This window comes from Callithrix jacchus, chromosome 7, assembly GCF_049354715.1.
Source record: "Callithrix jacchus isolate 240 chromosome 7, calJac240_pri, whole genome shotgun sequence".
In the NCBI taxonomy this organism is placed as follows: Eukaryota; Metazoa; Chordata; class Mammalia; order Primates; family Cebidae; genus Callithrix; species Callithrix jacchus.
In genome coordinates this window covers 119,121,669-119,144,407 of record NC_133508.1, presented here as the reverse complement: position 1 = coordinate 119,144,407, position 22,739 = coordinate 119,121,669, and the positions used below count along the sequence as shown (strand labels likewise).

General features: G+C 33.3%; 1 protein-coding gene across 50 annotated transcripts in view; it reads right to left on the bottom strand.

The window, feature by feature from the left end:
• ADGRL2 (adhesion G protein-coupled receptor L2) overlaps positions 1-22,739 on the bottom strand; it is a 678,326-nt gene that overhangs the window by 43,107 nt on the left and 612,480 nt on the right. For all 50 annotated transcript variants that reach the window (XM_078332297.1, XM_078332298.1, XM_078332318.1 and 47 more), the window contains 2 exons: positions 12,637-12,746; positions 5,156-5,956 (listed from right to left, as the gene is read on the bottom strand). In XM_078332297.1, the coding sequence (XP_078188423.1) occupies positions 5,156-5,956; positions 12,637-12,746 (911 nt within the window). The remainder of the gene's footprint in view (positions 1-5,155; positions 5,957-12,636; positions 12,747-22,739) is intronic.

The window sequence follows — 22,739 nt, the reverse complement described above, 5'->3', positions numbered from 1 at the left end:
ATCTTTGTTTATATAATTCTGACACTATTGAGAGTATACTACAAAAAAGTAGTGTGATGCATTTCTAGTTCTTTAGTAGTTACAATTCTTGTTATCAATAAGTACACTACACACGTTTTACTCCTTTCCCCCCCCATCTCAAGAGAAACTTCTTAAGCATGTGTTTTATTTCCAGGGCATAATTTATTGACCATATGAGAGATGCCTGTACATCAGTCAAACATCATGCCTAGCCAGCTGCTGAGGAAACCTATTCAAACCTGTCTGTCTTTTCTGTAAAGCACTTGCTTGACATCTTGTTAAACCTCTATAATTTTCTTTTGATTACAATGCAGCCAGGCTTTCAGTGCTTTCTCAATTAACATTTGTCAAAAGCATCACAATCTTTTGCAGAAGTGTCAAATGACTGCTGCTGAATCAAGTCTTAAAGGGGAGTTGGGAATCAGAACAAAAAAGAGAAGAGGGCAGAGCAAAATGGTTCAGTGCTACACTATCTGATATATCCCTTGACACTATACTAATTAGTACATATTTAATCACTGAAATATGTATTAATACTACAATTAGTGAGTTGTTAGTTAAGCATTAGTTGAGATTCATAATAACCGAGTCAAGGTAGACAATAAAAGAACCTCAGTTAAATGTGCAAAATTTCATGCAACGTTCTACAGCCATGTCTCCATTGTTTTTTTTTATAATTTATTTTTTGTGTCTTTTTCACCTTTTGATCACCAAAATAGTTTAAAGGGAATCAACTTATTCTTCACAGGTAAATCAGTGAAATATTGGGATATCATAAAAATAAGCATGATCATAAAGCTTAAGTGACAAAACTAAACTTTTTAGAGGGACAAATATAATTTCTGGGATTTTTGGAACGTTTGTTTTGTAACACTAAAAGAAAAAGCAACTTTTTTCTCATGTGAAAACAAGAAATGAAGATCTATTTCTAAAAATTATTATTTATTTCAACAGGTGGAAATGGCCCCAACAGGGCATCTGTTAATGATAAAAACTTATTTTGATTTAGCATTTACGTGCCAGGTGCTATGCCAATCACCATTCATGGATCATCAGATCATCTTATTTAATCCTTACCACAACTCCTTGAAGTGGGCACTATAATTATTTTCCTTTTACAGATAAGGAAACAGAACCATTTAGATAAGTAATTTAAGGTCACTTTCCCATACTCTTAAATGCTCCTAGTTAAAGATTATTATAGAGCCCAGAAAAATATGGCATCCAACAAGGAATCTTGCAGTTTGCTAGGAACATTTAACTGACATGGTGTTTCTGTGTAAATCACTAAAAGAATAAAAATTTGCAAAGAAAATATAAGACTACAATCACAAACAATGAGAAGTTCCATAATGAAACATGGTAAAAGGTTGAAAACTCAAGAATATTCTATAAATAACAGCAGAAAACACAACTCACAATAGAATTATAACTCTAATCCAAAGCCTTTTTTATAGAGCTCTATTTATCCTGATGCCATTCCATGCATTCAGATTAGCTGACTTAGGATTCTGTCTACCATTTATCAGTTGAGTACAAACACCTAAGAAATGATGCTAATAAACATACTTAACAGGTATCCATGAAGATTTCAGCTAACACATACAGAATGGTTCAATTTACTCTTACTATGTACTAAGAACTTGCTATTTATAACCAGGGTTTTCCTCCATGAAAGGGTTTGAAGACAATAGCCATTTAATTCCCCTCACTGAGGTCCAAGAACTCACTCTCACCCAATGTTCATGAAATGAACTCTAGTGAGTCTGCAGCTTGGTAAAGCAAAAATGAGCACCTATTAAACTTGCCCTGTTCACTGTCTAAAAGCACTGATCATCTTTTACAGAGCATTCTTTACCAGTGAAAAGGTATCTCGAAAAGTATGTATTCTATGCTATATAGAAACAAAACTGGCTCTCTTGCTAAAAAATTTTTCCTGGTATTACAGAAGCATATCACCTAATTAATTAGTCTAAGACAAATGCGGAGGAACTGCCAAAACCCAAGTAAAAACTCATAATTTTCTTTCTAACATCTGGGATATCAAATGTGCAGATAGGTTAAGTAAATCTAAAGCAATCCATATTAAGAAATGGAAAAGAGTTGAAACAGGACTGGAAAGGATTTTTCCTAAGGCCATTCCAGAGAGGGAGAAGGTGAAAGAGGAAAACCAGACCTCGTTTAGGGGAGTGGAGCAAATGAACTATGCAGGGATCACATAAAGCTCAAAATTCACCAAAAAAAGATCAGGGCACAACAATATTATGCATGTGCTTTTAGGAATGAAAAGCCTTGGATTTATAAATGGGAAAAAGTATCAAAGCTAATATACTATTAAACAGTCCACAATGAAAAATAATATGGATAATGAAAAAAAATATATATTATTTTATAGCACAATTTATGCCTTGGCCATATGCATGATAGCAAATCTAGCACGTAAGACTTGAACTATGAATTTCAGCAAAGTAAGTCAATCACTGCTTTATGACAGGCAAAGAACTCCTTTCTCTGATTGTACTGTCTTATCAGTTTCCTAGATCTTGTTTCTGGAACGCTGACAGTGGCTTACTGGTTTGACCTAAATTTGTGGGCCAGAATAGTTCTGCAAGGCCCCACGTACATGCATATAGGTAGCACACATCTTGGATGAGAGAGATGGGAGTCTCTAAAAGCATAATATAAATTACAGGGGGAGAGAGAGAATGAATATGGGTCAAACAGTAGTGACAGAAATTTAGGTCAAATAATACTTTTTATTGCTAAGGGCTGAACAAGGCTTGGTCAATATGAATTTTCATGTTCTTGGAATATTTATGAATGGCTGTTTTACATGACAAAACATAGTTGTAGGAAGATATAGTTGCTACATATGCCGAAGCTTTTCATTTTCAAGGCTGTTAACTGCCCTTTCCAAAAGCATCTAAACTATCAAAGACTTTTCTTCTGAAATGGATCAAATTATTTACTAGGATATATGACACATGTGTAAGATGACATTACTAACTATCTTCGTATTCACTGAAGTACTTTGTGACAAGTAGATGGGAAATTTTTCATTTGTCAAACTGAATTATACTCAATTTTATTCACAATTCTTCAGGTTGTCGCCTGATTATAAATTTGCAATTATTAAAGAATTTTTTTTCTGAGGATGACAAAAAATTTACTGCTACCCAAGGCAAATCTAACAACTGTCAGACTAACACAGGTTACAAAAAGGTCAACATAAAGATCAATAAAATTTTAGCCAATGTCAATACACGTTTGTCAATGTCTTAAGTTTGCCTTTTGTCAAACCTATAGGATAAAGAAGCAGTATTGTAGTAGCAGCTTTTGGAAAAACAACTGAAATAGATGAAATAAACCAAATTGCTGGCCTCATGAACAAAAATATGTATACATTTTTAAATAAATGATTCCAAGGTACTATCAATAGAGCAGGGCAATACAGTAGGGCATAAAACTATATGTCCCAAAAAAAGATTTCATTGTTACAAATTTAACAATGAACATTATTGCTACAACTATAAGCCAAAAAATATAAACATAACCTGATTTAGGGAAAAGAGGGCTGCACGCTAAGTCAATGCATCATTATTGTTGTTACTAGTTATTAACAAAACTCACATATTTTGGTATTCTACAATGGTTCAAATTAGAAATTCAATGACAAAAAGCTGTAACTTCTGCTTTTGAGGTCCTGACTATATGACAATATTTAAAACTGGTTAACAGCATATCTTAAAGTATGCATGGGTATGTGTTTGTTGTGAACATATTTAAGTGTGTTTACTTTCACTGCTATAACAAAAAAAAAATACATTAATCTGCCCCACCATATTGAACATATTAATCACTCCAAATAACTTTCTAGTTCCTAAAATTCTGAAATAATGCAATAATCTGAAAATTAACTCAGTAAATTAGGATATTAATTCAGATCTTAAACACACAAACATAGTTCAAAGACTTAAAAACAGTGCAAGCTCTACAACACGTTAACTAACTTACTTACTTCTTTCCTTCCCTCCCTTCCTCCCTCTTTCTCTCTTTCTTTCTTTCCAGAGTCTCACTCTGTCGCCCAGGCTGACTACAGTGGTGCGATCTCAGATCACTGCAACCTCCGCCTCCTGGGTTCAAGCAATTCTCCTGCCTCTGTCTCCTGAGTAGCTAATATTAGAGGCACGCGCCACCACACCTAGCTACTTTTTATATTTTCAGTAGAGATGGCATTTCACCATGTTAGTGAGGCTGGTCTCTAACTCCTGACTTGTGATCCGCCTGTCTTGGCCTCCCAAAGTGCTCGGATTACAGGCATGAGCCACTGTGCCCAGCCCAAGTTATTCTTTCATCATGAGTATGAGATAACCTAGTTTTAATGAAGTATTCATTTATCATAAAAATTATTTCCCACAAAATTGAACTCACTTAATAAACCTAAGTATATTTCTAAAAAGTATTACTTTCTAAACTAATGATCCTCCATGAAGAGGACACAATCACACAATGCTAGCATATCTGTCATCAGAAGTCATCACTGAGGATCATTTAGAGCTTAGTCCATGTGATTGTTAAAGTCACAGAAAAATTGACTTAAAACTGTCACTAACTTAGTAGAAAATAAAAACATGTAATGTTACATGATAATCTAGAAAAATATTGGATGGCTCCCTCTCCTACTTAGAGAACAGACACCAAAACTTCAGAACGTATATACGTGGCATTGTATATCAAGCCTCGCCATTCTCCTGGGACTTCCTAACACACGTTTCCTTTAACCACTGGCGCTGAGAAGTTAAAAGGTCTGCACATAGATTGTAATCAATTCAGAAGTCAAGTAAGGGAAAACAAACAACAACAACAACAACAACAACAACATTACTGACAGGTTTCTGGCTGGTATTGTATTTTTAGCAATGAAAAACTAAACTGACCAATAATGCCACAATTTCTTGAAGCCAACATTAAAATGAAGAAATTCAGAAAAAGACCCATAATAAGGCAAAAATATACTATAACATTGTCCTTTGTGGTTTAAGAAGAGGAAGAAAATAGAAAAAAAAGATCAAGAAGTCTTTTAAAAAGTTCTACTTACAAAATGACATAAGTATTAGCAAATAAACATTCTTACCTTGGGCAGGATCTGGTGGACCAAACTCCAGAGAATACCGTAAAATGAAGTTATTGTTCCACACATAAAGTTGGTTATCTCTTGGATTGTAATCCACTGCAGCAATATACTGATACTGGTTGGGGAAGGGAACATCCACATATTCTCCTCGGTTTAATCGGGTATTGTAAATGTAATCAATTGCATTCTTGCCTGTTTCACTTTCATTGTCTTGATAAACTGACCTAACCACATAGAGGACTCCACAAATCATAAAAGCATTTGATGCAGCACGTTTGTCATATACAGTCTCCCACGTTGCTTCAAATCGAAGAGTGTATGGATTCAGCTGGCTAATAACTATCATTCCATTGTTCTGTTCAGTGGCATAAATGACCCATAAGCCATTTTCATCAACTGCTAGGTCGATATCAGTTTTTCCTCCCCATCTGTATGGTGAGGTATCATGGTAGTTGGCATAGTTAATTATGGCCTCGCCACTCTTAATTCTAGTCCTCAAGTCAAATTTCACAATATTCCTCGTTCTTTCTTTGTTAAAGAAGACGGCACCATCATATACCACAAATCCAGTACCATCTACTCGATTTGGAAGTTTATATGTTGTTGTTTGGCGACTATTTTGAAAATCTTCTAAAGAAGCATATTCTATTAAAGTATCAGTACGATAGGGAGTCCAGGGCATGAAATAAATTTTATCTGCAGCCTGAAGAGGGTCCTTGCACCAAGCACCTGCCTTTTGTTCAGCTTCATATATACATGGTGAGTCCACAATTGCTTTCAAGGTCCCAGGGCACACAAAAACTAACAGTTACAGAGAAAAGACAAAAATTAAGCCAAGTTAAAAAATTACACAGGCAAACACATTTCAGTGATCACAAATCAAAAGGGAAAAATTCATATTATTAGCATTCAATTTTACCAAAATTTATACTTAATGCAAACACTACCCTTCTTTTCTAAAAAGTTAGCAAAATCAGTGTACCAGGGTACAAAGTAATTGGAGTTTATTTTTGCTAATAAAAGCCTAAGTTTAGGTTCATTCATAATTGGTCTGACAATTTAAATTTTGACTGTGTTTTCATCTTATAATTTGTCAACGTATGTTTTAAAAGTTTGAGCTGTATACAACAGTGTATATTTTACTTTATTCCAAACATTATACCCTTCAACCCCCTACCCCACCAATAGGCCCCAAAAGCAAGACCATGAAATAAGGCAAATAAAACAGAAAACCCAGTGTGAAGGCTTATTTAGAACTTTTACATAAGTTAGACTGAAAACAAAGGTCCTTCAATTTGAGGAACATAAATATTCGGAAAATGCAATTAGGATCAAAGAAAAGTAAATACAAGAAAAGAAGTGATGAAACAATCAGGAGACCCTGTAACCATGGCATGCTATGGAGAGGGTTCTGGAAGCCAGGCAAGATGACACTTTAATTATAAGAAAATATCCAAGGGTGTCAGAAAAAGAGATAAAGGGTGAAAAAGAAACAGAGAAAGGGCAGCTCCCCCTCGCCGACTTCAGAATTTTTACCCCATCACCAGATTTAGCAGTCATACAATTTCACTGTAAACAGTTGACTTCCTTATTAGGTGGCATTTATGAGGTCCTGCTGATTACTTTAATACAGGAGTGTTGTGGGGAGAGGGGAGGAGGTTAACATCCATAAGGCACATAACAGGGAGCTGGGGTTCAGGCTGTTTACGTTATTTACCTTTTTGCTCCACTTCTATTTTAAGCATCGGAAGAAAAATAAAAAAAGTGCAAGGAGAAAAGAAGAAAGATTAAAATAAATTGACTATTAGTCTTAAGACTGAATTCGTAACAGATGCTAAATATAGGAAAAATAAGAGCTGTACTATTTTGGATAAAGAGAAACACACAACAGGAAAACCTAGCAAGAGAAAGATTCTAAAGTTACATAAAAGAACATGGATCAATCATTTTAGGAGATTAAGGAGGCAATACAAAAATGTTGGCATGTTGCTTCACTTAGCGTACCTGAATAAATGATGAAATTCTTCACTAATGCAAGGTATACATACTCTTGCCTTTCCAAAGTCACTCAGCATTCTTAGCAAGTTTTACTTTGTATATGTATGCTATAGACATAAATGCATGCATAGGTACATCATCCCCATTTATCTTATATGAACTGAATTATTAAACTGACTAACATTAGATAAGCATAACAATAGAAAGATACATTTATAAAAATCACACCTTAATTTTGGAGTTTACATTAAATTTAATTATGATGTGGTTACATGTTTTTCAAAGATATTTATTAAGAAAAAATAAATAATTATGCTTCCCAGTATAAGTTTCAGTAGTTTTTCCATTATTTTCTATTTCTAGATAAATCAATTTTAACCATTAAAAAAGCCTCCTTTTTAGGAATATATAAATCTCCCCCGATTACCAGTAAAGATTTTGAAGAGTGGCATAAGGTACTACCTTTCATCCCCACTAAGAATTAGTATATTTACATACATATTTTAAAATTCTTATTAAATTTTCTATATTTTATATCTCAAACTTGTAATACTAAATCTATTTAAAAAAGTAAGCAAAATACATACAAGAGAAAAGCAAGCACAGTAGGCAAGGAGAAAAAGGAAGAAAGAATTATGGTTAGCTTATTATGACAATTCTACCATCATCAATTTACACAGAAAGCAAGCTAGCATGCAACAACAATCATACCAAGCATTCAAAGCAAATACCTTGACTCCACAGACCTTATAAAAAGTAAATGCTTTCATAAAACAAACCTGATTAGTGGAGTTAGGTGAGGAGAAAAAAAAACAATTCCTATAGTTTCAAGAAATGGATTATGCAGTTAGGAACAGTACTACGTAAGATCCTTGTTGGTAAATAGTGTTCTAATAATCACAAACCATAAAATACCAGTTTACATTGAATATAGGTTTGAAGTATGTTGCCTGAACTTCATAAAATGACCAGACTGATGTCTTTTTCTCCCTTTTCTATTGTTAAAATGCATTAGGATGTGCTAATACTGAATTTCCAAAATGTATTCAGACAGTGTAGTACACGTTTTATTAAGATCTTAGTTTGCTTAATTTTTAAAAGTTACAATAATTCATCAAGATTAAATGTTGACCTTCTGAAACACCTATGGGAAAAACATCACAAGAACATTTCTGCCTTAGGAATGGCATACAACTTTCCGTATTAAGCTAAAACTTTCCCCAACCGACTTGGTCTATGCAACCACTTTTCAGGAAACATACTTGATCTATAATGTGTAATTCTGACTACATCTGATAAATAGAAGAAATTCAATGATTACTGTCTTGAAAACAACACTGTTTTATAAACCACTAGTCCTAAAATTACTCCTCAGAGAAGAGCAATATTATACCTGCTTAGAATCAATAATGGAAGGGCGTGGTGAGAAAATGAGGATAAGAGAAATCATTAGCGTTGTGACTACTCAAACTACATTTATGTACAGCCATATGCTTTTTTCCCTAAGGAAAGGGTAATTTTACTGAAACAAATGTAAAGAATGGAAATGCTGGGCACAGTGGCTCATGCCTGTAATCCCAGCACTTTGAAGCAGGCGGATCAAAGGGTCAGGGGTTTGAGACCAGACTGACCAACATGGTGAAACACTGTCTCTACTTAAAAATACAAAAATTAGCTGGGTGTGGTGGTGCACACCTGTAGTCCCAACTACTTGGGAGGCTGAGGCAGGAGGACTGCTTGAACCTGGGAGGCAGAGGTTGCGGTGAGCTGAGAGCATGCCATTGCACTAGCCTTAGCAACAGAGTGAGACTCGGTCTCAAAAGAAAAAAAAAAAAAAAAAAGGAAATAATACATTTTAAAATGTTTATTTAAAAAAGAACTTAAAACAAGTTCAATAAAAGATGTAGAGAGTATATTTGTTTTTATTCATTGAAAATCGCTAAATTTTATCATCTGATAAACTAAAATGACAATGTAATTACTAAACAGAATATCAAAGTCTTTGAGATTTCATATCACATGTTAAAAGAAAATAAATATAAATTGCATATTGTACATAATTTATAATTCTGTTGAAAAATAAGTAACACTCAAAAGTGAAGATTAAAAATATTATAAACCTTTGATGATTAATGAATCATATAAAAATATGGCTATTTAAAACAAAAAGTCCCTACATTATGATTTTTATGATAATCAAAAGGACAGATATCTGTGAAACCAGCCAAAATTCTATCAACAGAAAAATACAAAAATACAATAAAATTTATAAAATCAGCATTCTCTATCACATGCCAAATATCTACTGTAACTTGTCATAAGAGACTGTATGAATTAATAACAGTACACTTCCTTTCCTATAGGTGAAAATACATGACCCACGAACATGAGTGGAGGACTAACACAAGACAAGAAACTGACCCAAACTAACTATACAGCCTACATACTCTGTTTGTGAAGTGACACACTATTTCATTGAATAATCTATTTTTTTTTTTTTTTGAGACGGAGTTTTGCTCTTGCTACCCAGGCTGGAGTGCAACGGCGCGATCTCAGCTCACCGCAACCTCCGCCTCCTGGGATCAAGCAATTCTCCTGCCTCAGCCTCCCGAGTAGCTGGGACTACAGGCACGTGCCACTATGACCAGCTAATTTTTTGTATTTTTAGTAGAGACGGGGTTTCTCTATCACGAGTAGTTGACCTTGTGATCCACCCGCCTCGGCCTCCCAAAGTGCTGGGATTACAGGCGTGAGCCACTGCGCCCGGCCTCATTGAATAATCTTCCATGTTTATTCATTAATAATGATTTAATCAATAGTAATGGCTATTTTTCTTATTAAATAAAACTTGTATATAGTATTATATTTACAATGATAATTTGAAATAAGAGATATAAAAATGAAAACAACTGACTCCTGCCTGTAGAATGCAGAATTCCAATCTGATTAATATCCTTTATCCTCCAAGACCTTTATGACTCCTCTCAAATATAAGTATATGCAATTCATAACAGTCTGGCAGTGATAATGGATACTCTATATTCACAGACTTTTGACACGGACATTAACTGGGCAAGTACAAGCATCACATATAATACGTGTGCCTGTTTATAAACACACTAAAGTAAACAAAGTAACAGCATTTCTAATGTTCTATGTTGAGCAAATTTATTTTAAAATTGTCAGAAGTCATGAAAACTTTCTGAAATTGTTTTATAATAGGGCTTAACAGTTTGGAATATATAAGATCCTGGAGAATTTACTGTGGATAGAAATTGGAATAAAGCCAAGTGCTAATAAATACATAATAAATGTTATCTGATGGCTACAATTTTTATCAACTAAGTAACTTGTAAAAGAGGTATGCAAATGTTACAAAATAAAAAAGCACTACTAAATCAAGGAGAAAGTGAAAGCTAAAGGCTTAAAATAAAAGCAAGTATAAAGAATGAATACAATGGACAGAGGCACAAAGAAATAAAAGGTGAGGAAAACAGGAAAAAGAGATAAGAAAAGACACTGTCCTACATATTATTAGAACAATCTAAAAAGACTCTTTGCATTATATTTTAACATTAGTTGCAATTTTTAGTGTGTCATTACTGTAGAGTATATAGGAATTATAATTACTTTTATTCTTTGGCAAGGAGTGATTAAAAAAAAGCCATAGACTTATTTCTGCCTCGTGCAAACATCTAGAAAGGTAACAGCAAATTAATTACTAATTTTTTTAATTAAAGAAAACTAAAAAGAACAAATAAATACTTCTCTTGAGTATAGCTATTTGCAAGTTTAGCACACAATGTACAATACTTCTGGAGAACTGAAAAAGTAAAATTTTGCAAGTTAGACGTTCCAGAAGATATCCACATTTTCCTTTCTTAAACAGCGCAAGAAATAACTTAAGAGTCTGAAAATAATATTTGCTTAATACTGTTCATGGTCTATAGACTAGGTTACAGGAACTGGCTCCAGAAAGATACAATTCTTGGCAGCTCTGACTGATTCCACTGTTTGGGAATGGATGCTGTATTTCTTCTCTAATTTGAGGACAGAAACCATGCTAAATTCAAGTGAAAGTGACTTTATGGAACAAAATTTTGGTTAAGTCAAAAGAATGCAATGTTCCTCTAGTGGCACAGGAGAATGATTATTAAGCCACCAACACCACACAGGAGAAATGATATAAAGATCAGTGTACTCAGTAGGCTTCCAATCCTACAAATGGTATAGAAAATACTGAAAACATAAAAAGCATCCATTTCACAGTAACACAGAAACACAGAGCAGGGATGAAAAGATAATCTGTGTTTGGCCTTTAACTAATAACAGGAAAAGCCAATTTGTCAAAACTGTGTCAGAGAAAAGATGGAGAGTGCCTTCACGGCATGTGTCAAAATGTATTACTACCGAATTGGACAGCAGATCTAACAGAATTTGGCCCTTTGGTTTTAGAAATATTGATAGTTTGAACATATAAATCTGTCATAACTAATGACCTAGCTTTTGAGGTTCTGGAAAGAGCAATTTCATTATTCAGCATATCCTTTTTTTAAAGGAGGAAAGTGTACAAAAATTGTCTCAAATAAGTAAGATTGCTGATAAAAAACATGTAATTCAAATGCCTATGAACTAACATGACTAAATGGTATCTCTATCTCCTCTATAATTTAAAAAGCAAAGACAAGAATACTGTCAAACTAGATTATAAAAATCAGGTAATATTCAAACTTTTAAGTTGTCTAAAATGGTAAGATTTTTTAAATTCAAAGTATAGAATACAATTTTAAGGATGAATCCTGAGATTAAAAGGAAAACTACACAAAATTTGACTACTGGCTGAAGCCTACCTATGAAATTTTCAATTGAATTTTAAATATTTCTCTGTAGGATCTTAAAAATGATGCTACAAAATTAAAAATGGAGACATGTGCAAGGTTATGCTATATCTAACTTAATTTCATTTAGCATTTAAGATTTCATCACTGAATCCAGTAAAGAAATGCTCCCTTAAAGACAACAGAACAAATAGGAAAGCACTTGCCTCAGTTACTGCAATGGTAGCTTTTACCCGGCACTAAAGTTACTACAACAGCAGGTAGCCATTCAAGTAGCTCACGATTAAAACTGAAGTCAATTTCTTCTTTAGAAAACTGCAAGCCAAACCAATTTGTCAGCAACTGGTATCGGGCAAAAGTACAGATTTCTATCAGCCGTATTGAATAGCTAATTCAAGTTTGTTTTCTGGAAAAACACTAGCCTTAAAAGCCAAACACTTAAGAACACAGACAGACACTTGGCCAGCATCACACTATGGCTTCCTTCCACACTTCATGAAGCTAATTGGAGGCCCAAGTCTGTTAGTGCTCTGCATGCATAATGGTTTTGTAGGCCATAAACATATGCTTCTTTCATGTGTAGTCTTTCAGCATCAAAGACTAATGCTGGGGAAAGTGAAAAAAATATATATACTGCATACTTACTGTAAGGGACACATTCATATTGGACTTCAAGGTATTTGTATGTTCCAGGACATGGATCAGGAAACACATCTGACCCAGTAACTACTATACACTGTGTTCGATTGTTGCACCTGGAAAACAAAATGAATCAAACTTGTGTAACATATTTACTTAAATATAACATAGAAATTTTTAAAATTTTCTTCAAGCAACTGGAAACATAAAACAAAAATTCAAGTGATGTTAAGTTACCCTATATTACTAAATACTTTGTAGGAGTTTTTTCTTTATGCTGTAATACATTGGTATCACGGGTCACACTAAATTTCAACTTGAAGTAAACAGAAAATGGCTAACATTTTCCTATTATTCTATTATACATTTTAAGTTTAATTTTTGACATATTCAACATGAACTGAACAAAACAACACAATAATAAATATCTTACCAGGATATTAGATACCATACTTAAGAATTAAAATTATAATTTTAAAAAATGGTCCTATAACTAAACAAAAACATAAGAATCAAAACCTGAATTTCTCAGCAAAAAGTTTGTTTTTTTTTTTTTTTTGAGATGGAGTTTCGCTCTTGTTACCCAGGCTGGAGTGCAATGGCGTGATCTCGGCTCACTGCAACCTCCGCCTCCTGGATTCAGGCAATTCTCCTGCCTCAGCCTCCTGAGTAGCTGGGACTACAGGCATGCACCACCATGCCCACCTAATTTTTTGTATTTTTAGTAGAGACGGGGTTTCACCATGTTGACCAGGATGGTCTCGATCTCTTGACCTCGTGATCCACCTGCCTCGGCCTCCCAAAGTGCAGGGATTACAGGCTTGAGCCACCGCGCCCGGCCTCAGCATAAAGTTTTTGACAACACAAAACAAATGATGAGTCAGGAATTTAATTTTATCCTCTAAATCCAGTTGGGTGTGAAGTTCTCTAATGCACATACTTTCTGCAGTCTTGATTACCAGACACCAAGCTAGTAGAGCTCACCTTATAGGCTATGGTCCACATAAATGATAAAATGCATGTAAAGGATTTAGAAAAATGCTTGGCACATGTAATGTCTAAGCATTACTGTTATTATTTCTAATCATAGATCAATGTGTCTATATAATTAATGAGATGACTATGTACCTTGGTTCTATACTAGTACTCCCTAAAATATAATACTAGAAATAATGTTGCACTAACATGATGCCTAGAATGTTCTATTTATTGTTACATGGAATTATTTTCTTATTTTTGCATTGTCATTAATTCCCCAAAAATATTAATAATAGATTAGAATTCCAGCTAAGGTGACAAATAAGTTCTATGAATTTGTCTAAAAGGTCTTTTCATAAGCTTTGTAATGGCAAGAACTATTTCTTTTATAATTTGATCTGACTACAACCTAATGAATAAAATGTTTTCAGGGTTTTTATTCTGTTTTCTGATAGCCATATACATTAAGAAGGCAAAGCAAGCAGAACAAGAACATTGTAACAACATTTATTTAACAGTTGGAATACCACATATTCTATAGTGAATAAATTAACTGAACTATAAAAAAGCAGTATAAAGATTTTTGAAAAAGCACAACTAACTAAAGGGCAGTAGAAGGTGAGTCATGTTAATGACAGGTAGGAATAGTTATATACTTTCGTGCCATTTCAACTCAAAACTAGAATGATTTCTCTTTGAAGAGAAGCAAAGCCTGAAAACTTCTACAGGATTAAGTAGGCATATTTTATAATTCAAAGTATATGACAATGAACTTCAAACAAGACTTAAGTATTAAATAAATTATAAATAACTTTTATGATTACTTTATAATATAGGATAGCATTTTTTTAGAAATATACCATATACTGCGATTTTCAAGAACATAAATTATGTAAATGGTATAGTATCTCAGTCTTCTGTAACATGTTTTCCTGTCATTATTCTGTATTTCTCTTAATTTGGTTCACTCATCTGAAGAAATTTATGGCTGGGCATTGTGGCTCATGCCTGTAATTCCAGCACTTTGGGAGGCTGAGGCAGGTGGATCATGAGGTCAGGAGTTTGATACCAGCCTGGCCAATATGGTGAAACCCCGTCTCTGCTAAAAATACAAAAATTAGTTGGGCGTGGTGGCAGGTGCCTGTAATCCCAGCTACTCGGGAGGCTGAGGCAGAAGAACTGCTTGAACCCACGAGGTGGAGGCTGCGGTGAGCCAAAATCATTCCACTGCACTCCAGCCTGGTGACAGAGGAAGGAAGGGAGGGAGAGAGGGAGAGAGGGAGGAAGGGAGGGAGAGAGGGAGGGAGGGAGGGAGGGAGGGAGGGAGGGAGGAAGGAAGGAAGGAAGGAAGGAAGGAAGGAAGGAAGGAAGGAAGGAAGGAAGGAAAGAAGGAATGAATTTGCCAGTGGTTCACCATTTAGTGTAAATGAATTATTTTAACATGAATCACAGAACCTATTTTACATCCTAAAATTCAAGACAAGAGGTAGGTTTATGGTTTCTCAATAGGTCAATAATATTTCCAATTAAGAAATATAATTCTGGTGTTTCATTTTCCTTCTTAAACTTTTGCAGCAACAAGACAGTTTACTGCTTTTTCAGTTTCTTGATCTGCCAGAAATTCTAAATCACTAACTTGGTCCCATTAAAAACAAAAGTCCTTTCATTTCCTTCTTTGTATTTACTCATTCCTACAGGGATCTTTTTATCACACTCTCACACCTCTCTGAAGAAAGTGTGTTAAATATCCCTTTCAGATACGCCCACAGTATACATTTTATAGCTACTCAACCAAACTGTTAGGTTGTGAATCCCCAAAAATAATTCCTCTTGTGAGTGAACTCTTCATTTATTTTATCACCCTTCCCTTCTCACAAAAGGCTCTTCTCTCACATTAACATACTAGCAACCCATGGGAGAGAGAGGGGATTGTACTCAAAGTGGAAATGAACCAAGAACATGAAAGACTTTGTTATCAAGGTGAAGGAGAAAGTAACTGAAAAGACTTAGCGATTTATATATATAATTTTTCAAAAATAAAGAATACATTGAAAATTGCCCAGTTTTTTTCAACCAGAAGTAACTGGATGAATGAATATAACTAGTACAGGGTTAGAAATCTTTTATTGCCTATTTCTAGTGTCATGGTATGTTCTGCAGAAAGTATATAAGCATTCTGGCTTCCATTACATTTTGTTTGAAAGAGGACCAACACTATAACAAAAATAATTGTCTATATTTACTCTTTTTTGAAACAACTTTGCAACAGTCTTCTGAGGTTCAAATTCATGTCAAACCAATTATGATTATTTATACAAACCACATAACTTTTATTGATTTAAATAATCATATTACATAAAGCATGCACTTTAAGACAGCAAAACGAGTTGATTATACAACTATAATCTTAAAATAAACTGATTTAATGAAGCTCCCGCAATAAAATTATTAAAAATTCTAGAATTGATGGCCTCCCAAAATATCAAAAATGTTCAATTTAAATCTGAAAATTTCATGTTTACACACACACACACGCACACACACACACACATACACACACACACACACACAGAGATATCAGAAGTACAAGAATTAATCTTGAGAAAGATGGAAAATTTAGGGCTAAAACAGTTAAGGGTCAGAAAGAAGAGAAAACCAACTGTAAAATGCTAAGAAAATTAGAGCTTTGCATGCCACTATCTTGATTCACAGAAATGAATCTAAGATTTTAGAGGCCCATATCATAGAAATAAAAATACAGACATTTATATTACTTTATAAATAATGCAAGAAGCACTAAGTTTGCAAATAGAGAGTGAGGAGATAAGAAAGACACTGGCAAATACCCAATGTGAGCTATTAATACTAAGAAAAATCTGAAAATGCCTTAATAATATGCTGTTTGTAAGATTATAAAACTCTAAATTTGCTATCATTTAAAAATATCCAGAAAGAAAGCAATTACTTATCCACAGAAGCAAAGTAAATTCCCGCCAAGAGCTCAGTTTCAAGTTCTCATACTAATGAAAGTGAAAAGGTAGAGTTAAGCCAAGAAAGAGAAAGCGTTTAGTTGTTTGTATTCTCAGCAGTGGGCATAGTTTCTGGCATGACTTTCTCCCTCTTCCTTTACAGAAAAAGATTTCTTTACCAATAAAGGTATCATTGTTTTAACAATCAAAATATCCGTATATTTTGGTAATACTATGTGGGTTTATTATGTTAATAATCTAAAATTTTCTTACACGTTAAGCATAAAAAATGGGTATGAATGGGAACAAGGCAGAAGAGAAAAACTATGGTTTAATAAGTAGACCTCTTACTACAATTTGAAGGAACTGCAATTACTGTTCATCATAAAGAAACAGCTACTAGAATATATTTTGAACACTTCAACTTTCAAACAACTGGTCTTACTTCATTTTATATTTATAAAGATAAACAGATGAGTTAAGATACTTAAAGCAGCGGTTTTCCAAATGTGATCCTCATACCAATAGCATCAACTGAAAACTTGTTAGAAATACAAATTATTAAGTTCCACCAAAAACTAGCAGGTTCATTAACTCTGGAAATGTTGATACCCAGCCATCTCAGATTTAACAAGTTTTGCAGGTGATTCTGATCTGGGCAGTTTGTGTGAGAACCACAGAGTTAAAGCAAGATAGGTTTATATACTTTACTAAGCAATAAATATGAATGGCAACACATGATTTTGTTCTATAAAACTTAGTAAAACACAAGTGAAATAGAAAACAAGTGATGAGTACAATTTATGCAAGAAGTATATAATAGAGTTTACAATGCTGATACATCTTTTTGCTAATTCTAGGTGTAGAATATCAAGTTTTAGTTGCTCTGATTTTGAGCAAGCTGTCTAGTTGTTCTTCAATTCCTAACATGGAGAATCTAAATAGTACAATATCTGAGTACATGTATACATCACATATTAACCAATTTTTTAACAGATAAGAAGTATAATGTTTTGATAAAAATTTGCTAGCTAATAAAACACAAAAAATTGGAAATAAAGCTTTTAAGAATCTGTAAAAATATACTATGTTCTACAGAAGTAGGTCATTAAAAATAACAGAAAAATATGAACCATTGTAATCACTGCAAATTTTTCTATATTCAACCTTTGACTTGTTGATATATTCAAATAAATTTTAATAAAGTGGCTCAACTCTAGGAAGGTGTTAACTATAGTTGTTTTTAGAGAGAACTCAGAGGCATAAGTAGTCCTTGCACATAATGTCTAAACAATTTCTGGGCCAGGTACTTTGTTCATGCTTATAATTCCAGCACTTTGGGAGGCAGAAACAAAGGCAGGAGGATCTCTTGAGCCCAGGAGTTTCAGACCAGCCTGGGTAACATGGCAAAATCCTGTCTCTCTAAAAAGTTTTAAAAAATTAGCTGGTATGGTGGTATGTACCAGTAGTTCCAGCTATTTGGGGGAGAATTGTACCACTGAAGCATAGCCCAGGTGACATAGTGAGACACTGTCTCAAAAACAAGCCATAAAACAAAACAAAACAATTTCCAGGGTATAATTCATGATTAAATACGAAGTAGAAAATAAACATAGAAATCATTACTAATATTTTTCTAGTCACATTTCCAAAATTTTCAAATTTGACATGTAAAGACCAAGATTTAATTATTATTTCACATCACTGGGCCGAAAACACGAAAAATACTGCCTATATATAATTTCTGACTACCATTTTAAAAATCTTTCTTATTATTCTAAAGTATATAGAGTACAACCCTCAACCAGAGAATTCCAAATATAACTAAAATAAACCCAATGACAAAACCTTTTAATATTATTAAGTTCAAATATCAGAATAAAAGTATTATTTCTGACATTAAAATTCATAAAACTTATTCATAAAACCTGTCAACCACAACAAAGAAAATCCCAAGACTTACTTTATAGGTCACAAACTAGTTTAAATGAGACAAAACACTAAATTTTGTTTGCTGTTCGTTGTTTTTTTTTTTTGAGACAAATTCTCACTCTGTCTCCCAGGCTGGAGTGCAGTGGCACGATCTTGGCTCACTGCAACCTCCACCTTCCAGGTTCTCCTGCCTCAGCCTCCTCAGTAGCTGGAACTACAGGCATCCACCACCATGCCTGGCTAACTTTTGTACTTTTTGTTAGAAGAGATGGGGTTTCACTAGGTTAAGGAGGCTGGTTTTGAACTCCTGACCTTAGGTGATCCGCCTGCTTTGGACTCCCAAAGTGCTGGGATTACAGGTGTGAGCCAGCGCGTCCAGCACAAAACACTAAATTTTAAAGATGATTTAAAAATTCATCCTTGTAGTCTTTCTACCCTACAGATTGAGGGTGAAGGGTTCAGTGGTTCGATTCTGTAATTTGAAGCCAAATATTCATCTGTAAAAGCTTAAGTATAACAAATAATTTTGGAGATTAGGAGTTTATTAATTTACTTTCTACCAATACATTTGCTGAATAAAAAATTAGGGTATTTAAAGTTGGTGATATTGCCCAGGCTTGTGCATAGTATGTAAAAGAAGAAATTTCCAAAAAGATTTTAAGAAATATCTAATGCATAACTTGACCATCACAATTTGCAAATGGCAAGAATTTAAAAGTATTACAAAACAGTGTATTATCTTCAAGATGAAACAATGATCTCAGGTCTCAATATTAACTTCTAAGTCATCCACAGTATTTTTTGAAATTAAGATAAATGTTCTCAAAAACTGTGTAAAGGATGAAAAGGCATTTTATAAAAGTGTATTATTATTAATTTACATGCCAATATATGGAAATTACTTAAAAGTATCACGTACAGATTAGCAGCAGTATTTTCAAGAAAGATTTTATCTTTATTTTTGAGACATAATGCCTCATTACTAATGAAATATTAATGAAACAAACTATTAACATGTTCCCTTTCCTTAATCTTTTAAAACTGTAAGTGAAAGAGAGCACAATACACACATTATTTATTATACTCTCAGAATAAATTGTATCAAAAAACAATATAGTATATTGTTTATATTTGTTCAAAAACAAAATCGCTTGCTAATTGGGAAGATTAGAGAAGCTTTAGAATCAGAAAAAATTGGTGTGTAAGTTCCAGCTTGCCTGCTTACTTAATTTTGAGTCAAGCAATGTATTAAACCTTTCAATACTAGCTTTATCATCTGTAAAACCTAAAACCTACTATCTTCTTTAGAAGTTTGTTAAAGTTAAATGGGATAGTGCAGATAACTCTCTGTGTAATACCTGGATAACAAACATCAAGAAATATAAATTACTACCACCATCAAAAACACTAACGATGTCCCTTATGTAAGATGAACAGATCTGCAAACCTTAAAGAAGCAGAACATCTTTTACTCTTCCACAGTAGCCCCTGTACTGTGCATACTCCTTTCCTCTGTACAGCTTTAAAGATAGGCTGAACTATTCATGCAAATTTGTTTCCATTCCAACTCTAATCTTGAATTTTACAATGCCCAAGAAATTGCTTTTACTCTTCTTTTGATTATCTTATGCTCATTATTACACTTTACCAAGTGCAAAGTATGGAGATGAGATTCCATGTGTAATCTATTGTGAGAGGTGTTTTAATCAATAGTCTTGTTCTGCCTATTAAGCAGGGGCTTCTGTTTTGGCAAGATAACATTAGTTTCTCCAGTCATGCTCCAAAAACCATTGGGAATCTTCAGCAGATCATTAGATATGCTACAATAAAGCTTTGGTGCATTTTCTTTTCTTCCTTAAATTACTTCTTCACTGTCCCACCGTTCCCCTTCACCAATGGCACTGCATTATCATTGCAGCTCCCCTGAAACTTGCACTAGAGCTATGTCTCCAGGCCATAGGATGCCATTTTCAATTGAAGCTTCTTCTTGAAAATATAAATTAAGAAAATTTCATTATCCCCTGCCAGGGGCCATTATTCACCACAGTTCTAAAGAAGATTAAAAATGCAAAATCTACTGCCTTGAACAAATATTCCAGCATTCAACAGAAAAGCTCAGTATATCATGACAGAAACTAAAAAACCAAAGTTTGCTTAAATCTGAAATTATACAATTATCAATTAAATAATTAGTTCAATCCTTTATTGAGTCTGTATGTTTGATAAAGATTGCTTCATCAATTTATATCTTTTTTAGTGGCTATTTAGTTGTTAAACTTCAATTACAAAATACTAGCAATGATAGGACTTTTTTTTTTTCCTGAGTTACTTTCTGTTTCAGTTAAAAGTGCTCACTTTTTGAAGAAATCAATACTTTCAAGGTACCAAGTTATCATGTAATGATACTCCTTTCCATAGTATCAAGTATAAACAAAACATACACAGGAGTTGCTGGAAGAGCTTAAACCACATCCTCAGGTAAACTGTGTACTCTAAATGAACAGATTATCTACAGATGAATCATTGCAATATGAATCAGTTATTTAATTAATGAAATAGGAATTACATTCACTCTTGAGCCTCAATTACTAAATAAAAATAAATTATATGTTAATAAGTAAATTACATTCTGTTCAGGTACACAAGTTTTAAAAATTTAGAAACTATGAGAAAGTGGGAGTTTGAGAGAAAAGAATAAAAGAAAGAAAGAAGCTGCCAACTTATAAATTCTTATTGGAAATGTTTATATGCCTACCACATAAAAATTTGGTGTTTTTAAAAGAATGAAATAATGATTGATAATTACCTGGCTATTTCCACATAGAAAATAAACACCAAACATCAAATTTTGCCTCAATCAGCAGTACCTGATTGTCAGAGAATTCTGTCAATTTGGATATAGTTTCGTATCATGAATGCCAATAATAAACCCTTAAGAAATAGATTACCTATTTAAAAGGAAGGGGGAATAAATTATCCATATAGATTAGCAAATTCCAAATGACCTAGTACCCTAGGCACTGTCTTTTTAAGTCCAAATTTATAACAAAATTTTATACACCCAGCATATAACTTTAGAACATAAATAGGTAGGCACCAATGCAAATAGATTTGCTCAGGCAAAATAATCAAGTGAATGGAGAGGGAATACAAAGAGTTATGCTTCAATATACAAGGTTTCAAACATCCTCACAGATGCAAGAAGGAAACAAAGTTGAATGTTAAATCAAACCTTTTGAAAAGTTTTTTTATTTTATAATGAAATGCTCTTTTATCATCTAAATTTTTATTCTATACAGCTAGGGAAAGTGGGTCTTGCTTTATTTAAATATTTATTAATGATTTGTGAGCTTAACTAATTGCTAGGTAAATATAACATTAGGAAGCTAAATGGTGTGCAATTAATGTGGCAAAAAAAGAGTATTTTGTAACAATGTTCTCATTTGTCACATAGGTATTTCTCATTATTTATTTAATAATACATGCAGTCTAGATTTCTATCCATCATATAGAATTTAATTCTATAGGCATGTTAGGATATTCTACAATTTGCATTATACAATATTGCGTTATTTAAAGTATTTTGAAATCATTACGGAAACAAAGTTAGTTTCAGAGTCTCTAGCATAATATGCATGAATACTGGTACATACATAATTTGGGAAAAATAAATATAATTTTTATTACATTCAATTTCCTACTTATTAGTGTTTTTAAAAGTTATAAATATAGTCCTGATTTTTTAAAAATTGCAACTGTGATTAAATCCTTGAAATTGCATTTATAAGAAATTATTTTAAAATTCCATTTATTAAAGTCATAATCATAAGCAAAAATGAAAAATGTCTTTCTGTACTTTCAATGTGTAAACATAAATCTATTTTACTGAAAAGGAATACAGTGTATAAGAGAAATAGAAAGCCCTCACTCCCCAAGTAAAAATCAAGTAACTGGTGGCAAGTAAACAAAAGCTTCACAGTAAAATCTTATGGATAATCTGTTGTAGGTGGTTGTCATGCTATTTTTCAGATGATGAAAACAAAATAACATCTTTCCATCATCTTTATGTTTGAGTAAAGCATATGCCAGAATTTATAAACATAAAGGATGCATACTTTAATATTTAGTTCACTTACAACTTAGAAACGCAGAATTTTCCTCAAAGATACCACATTAATTACTAAAATAAGCATTTTGAAATGGCAATGCCGATTTTCTAAAAACTACTTT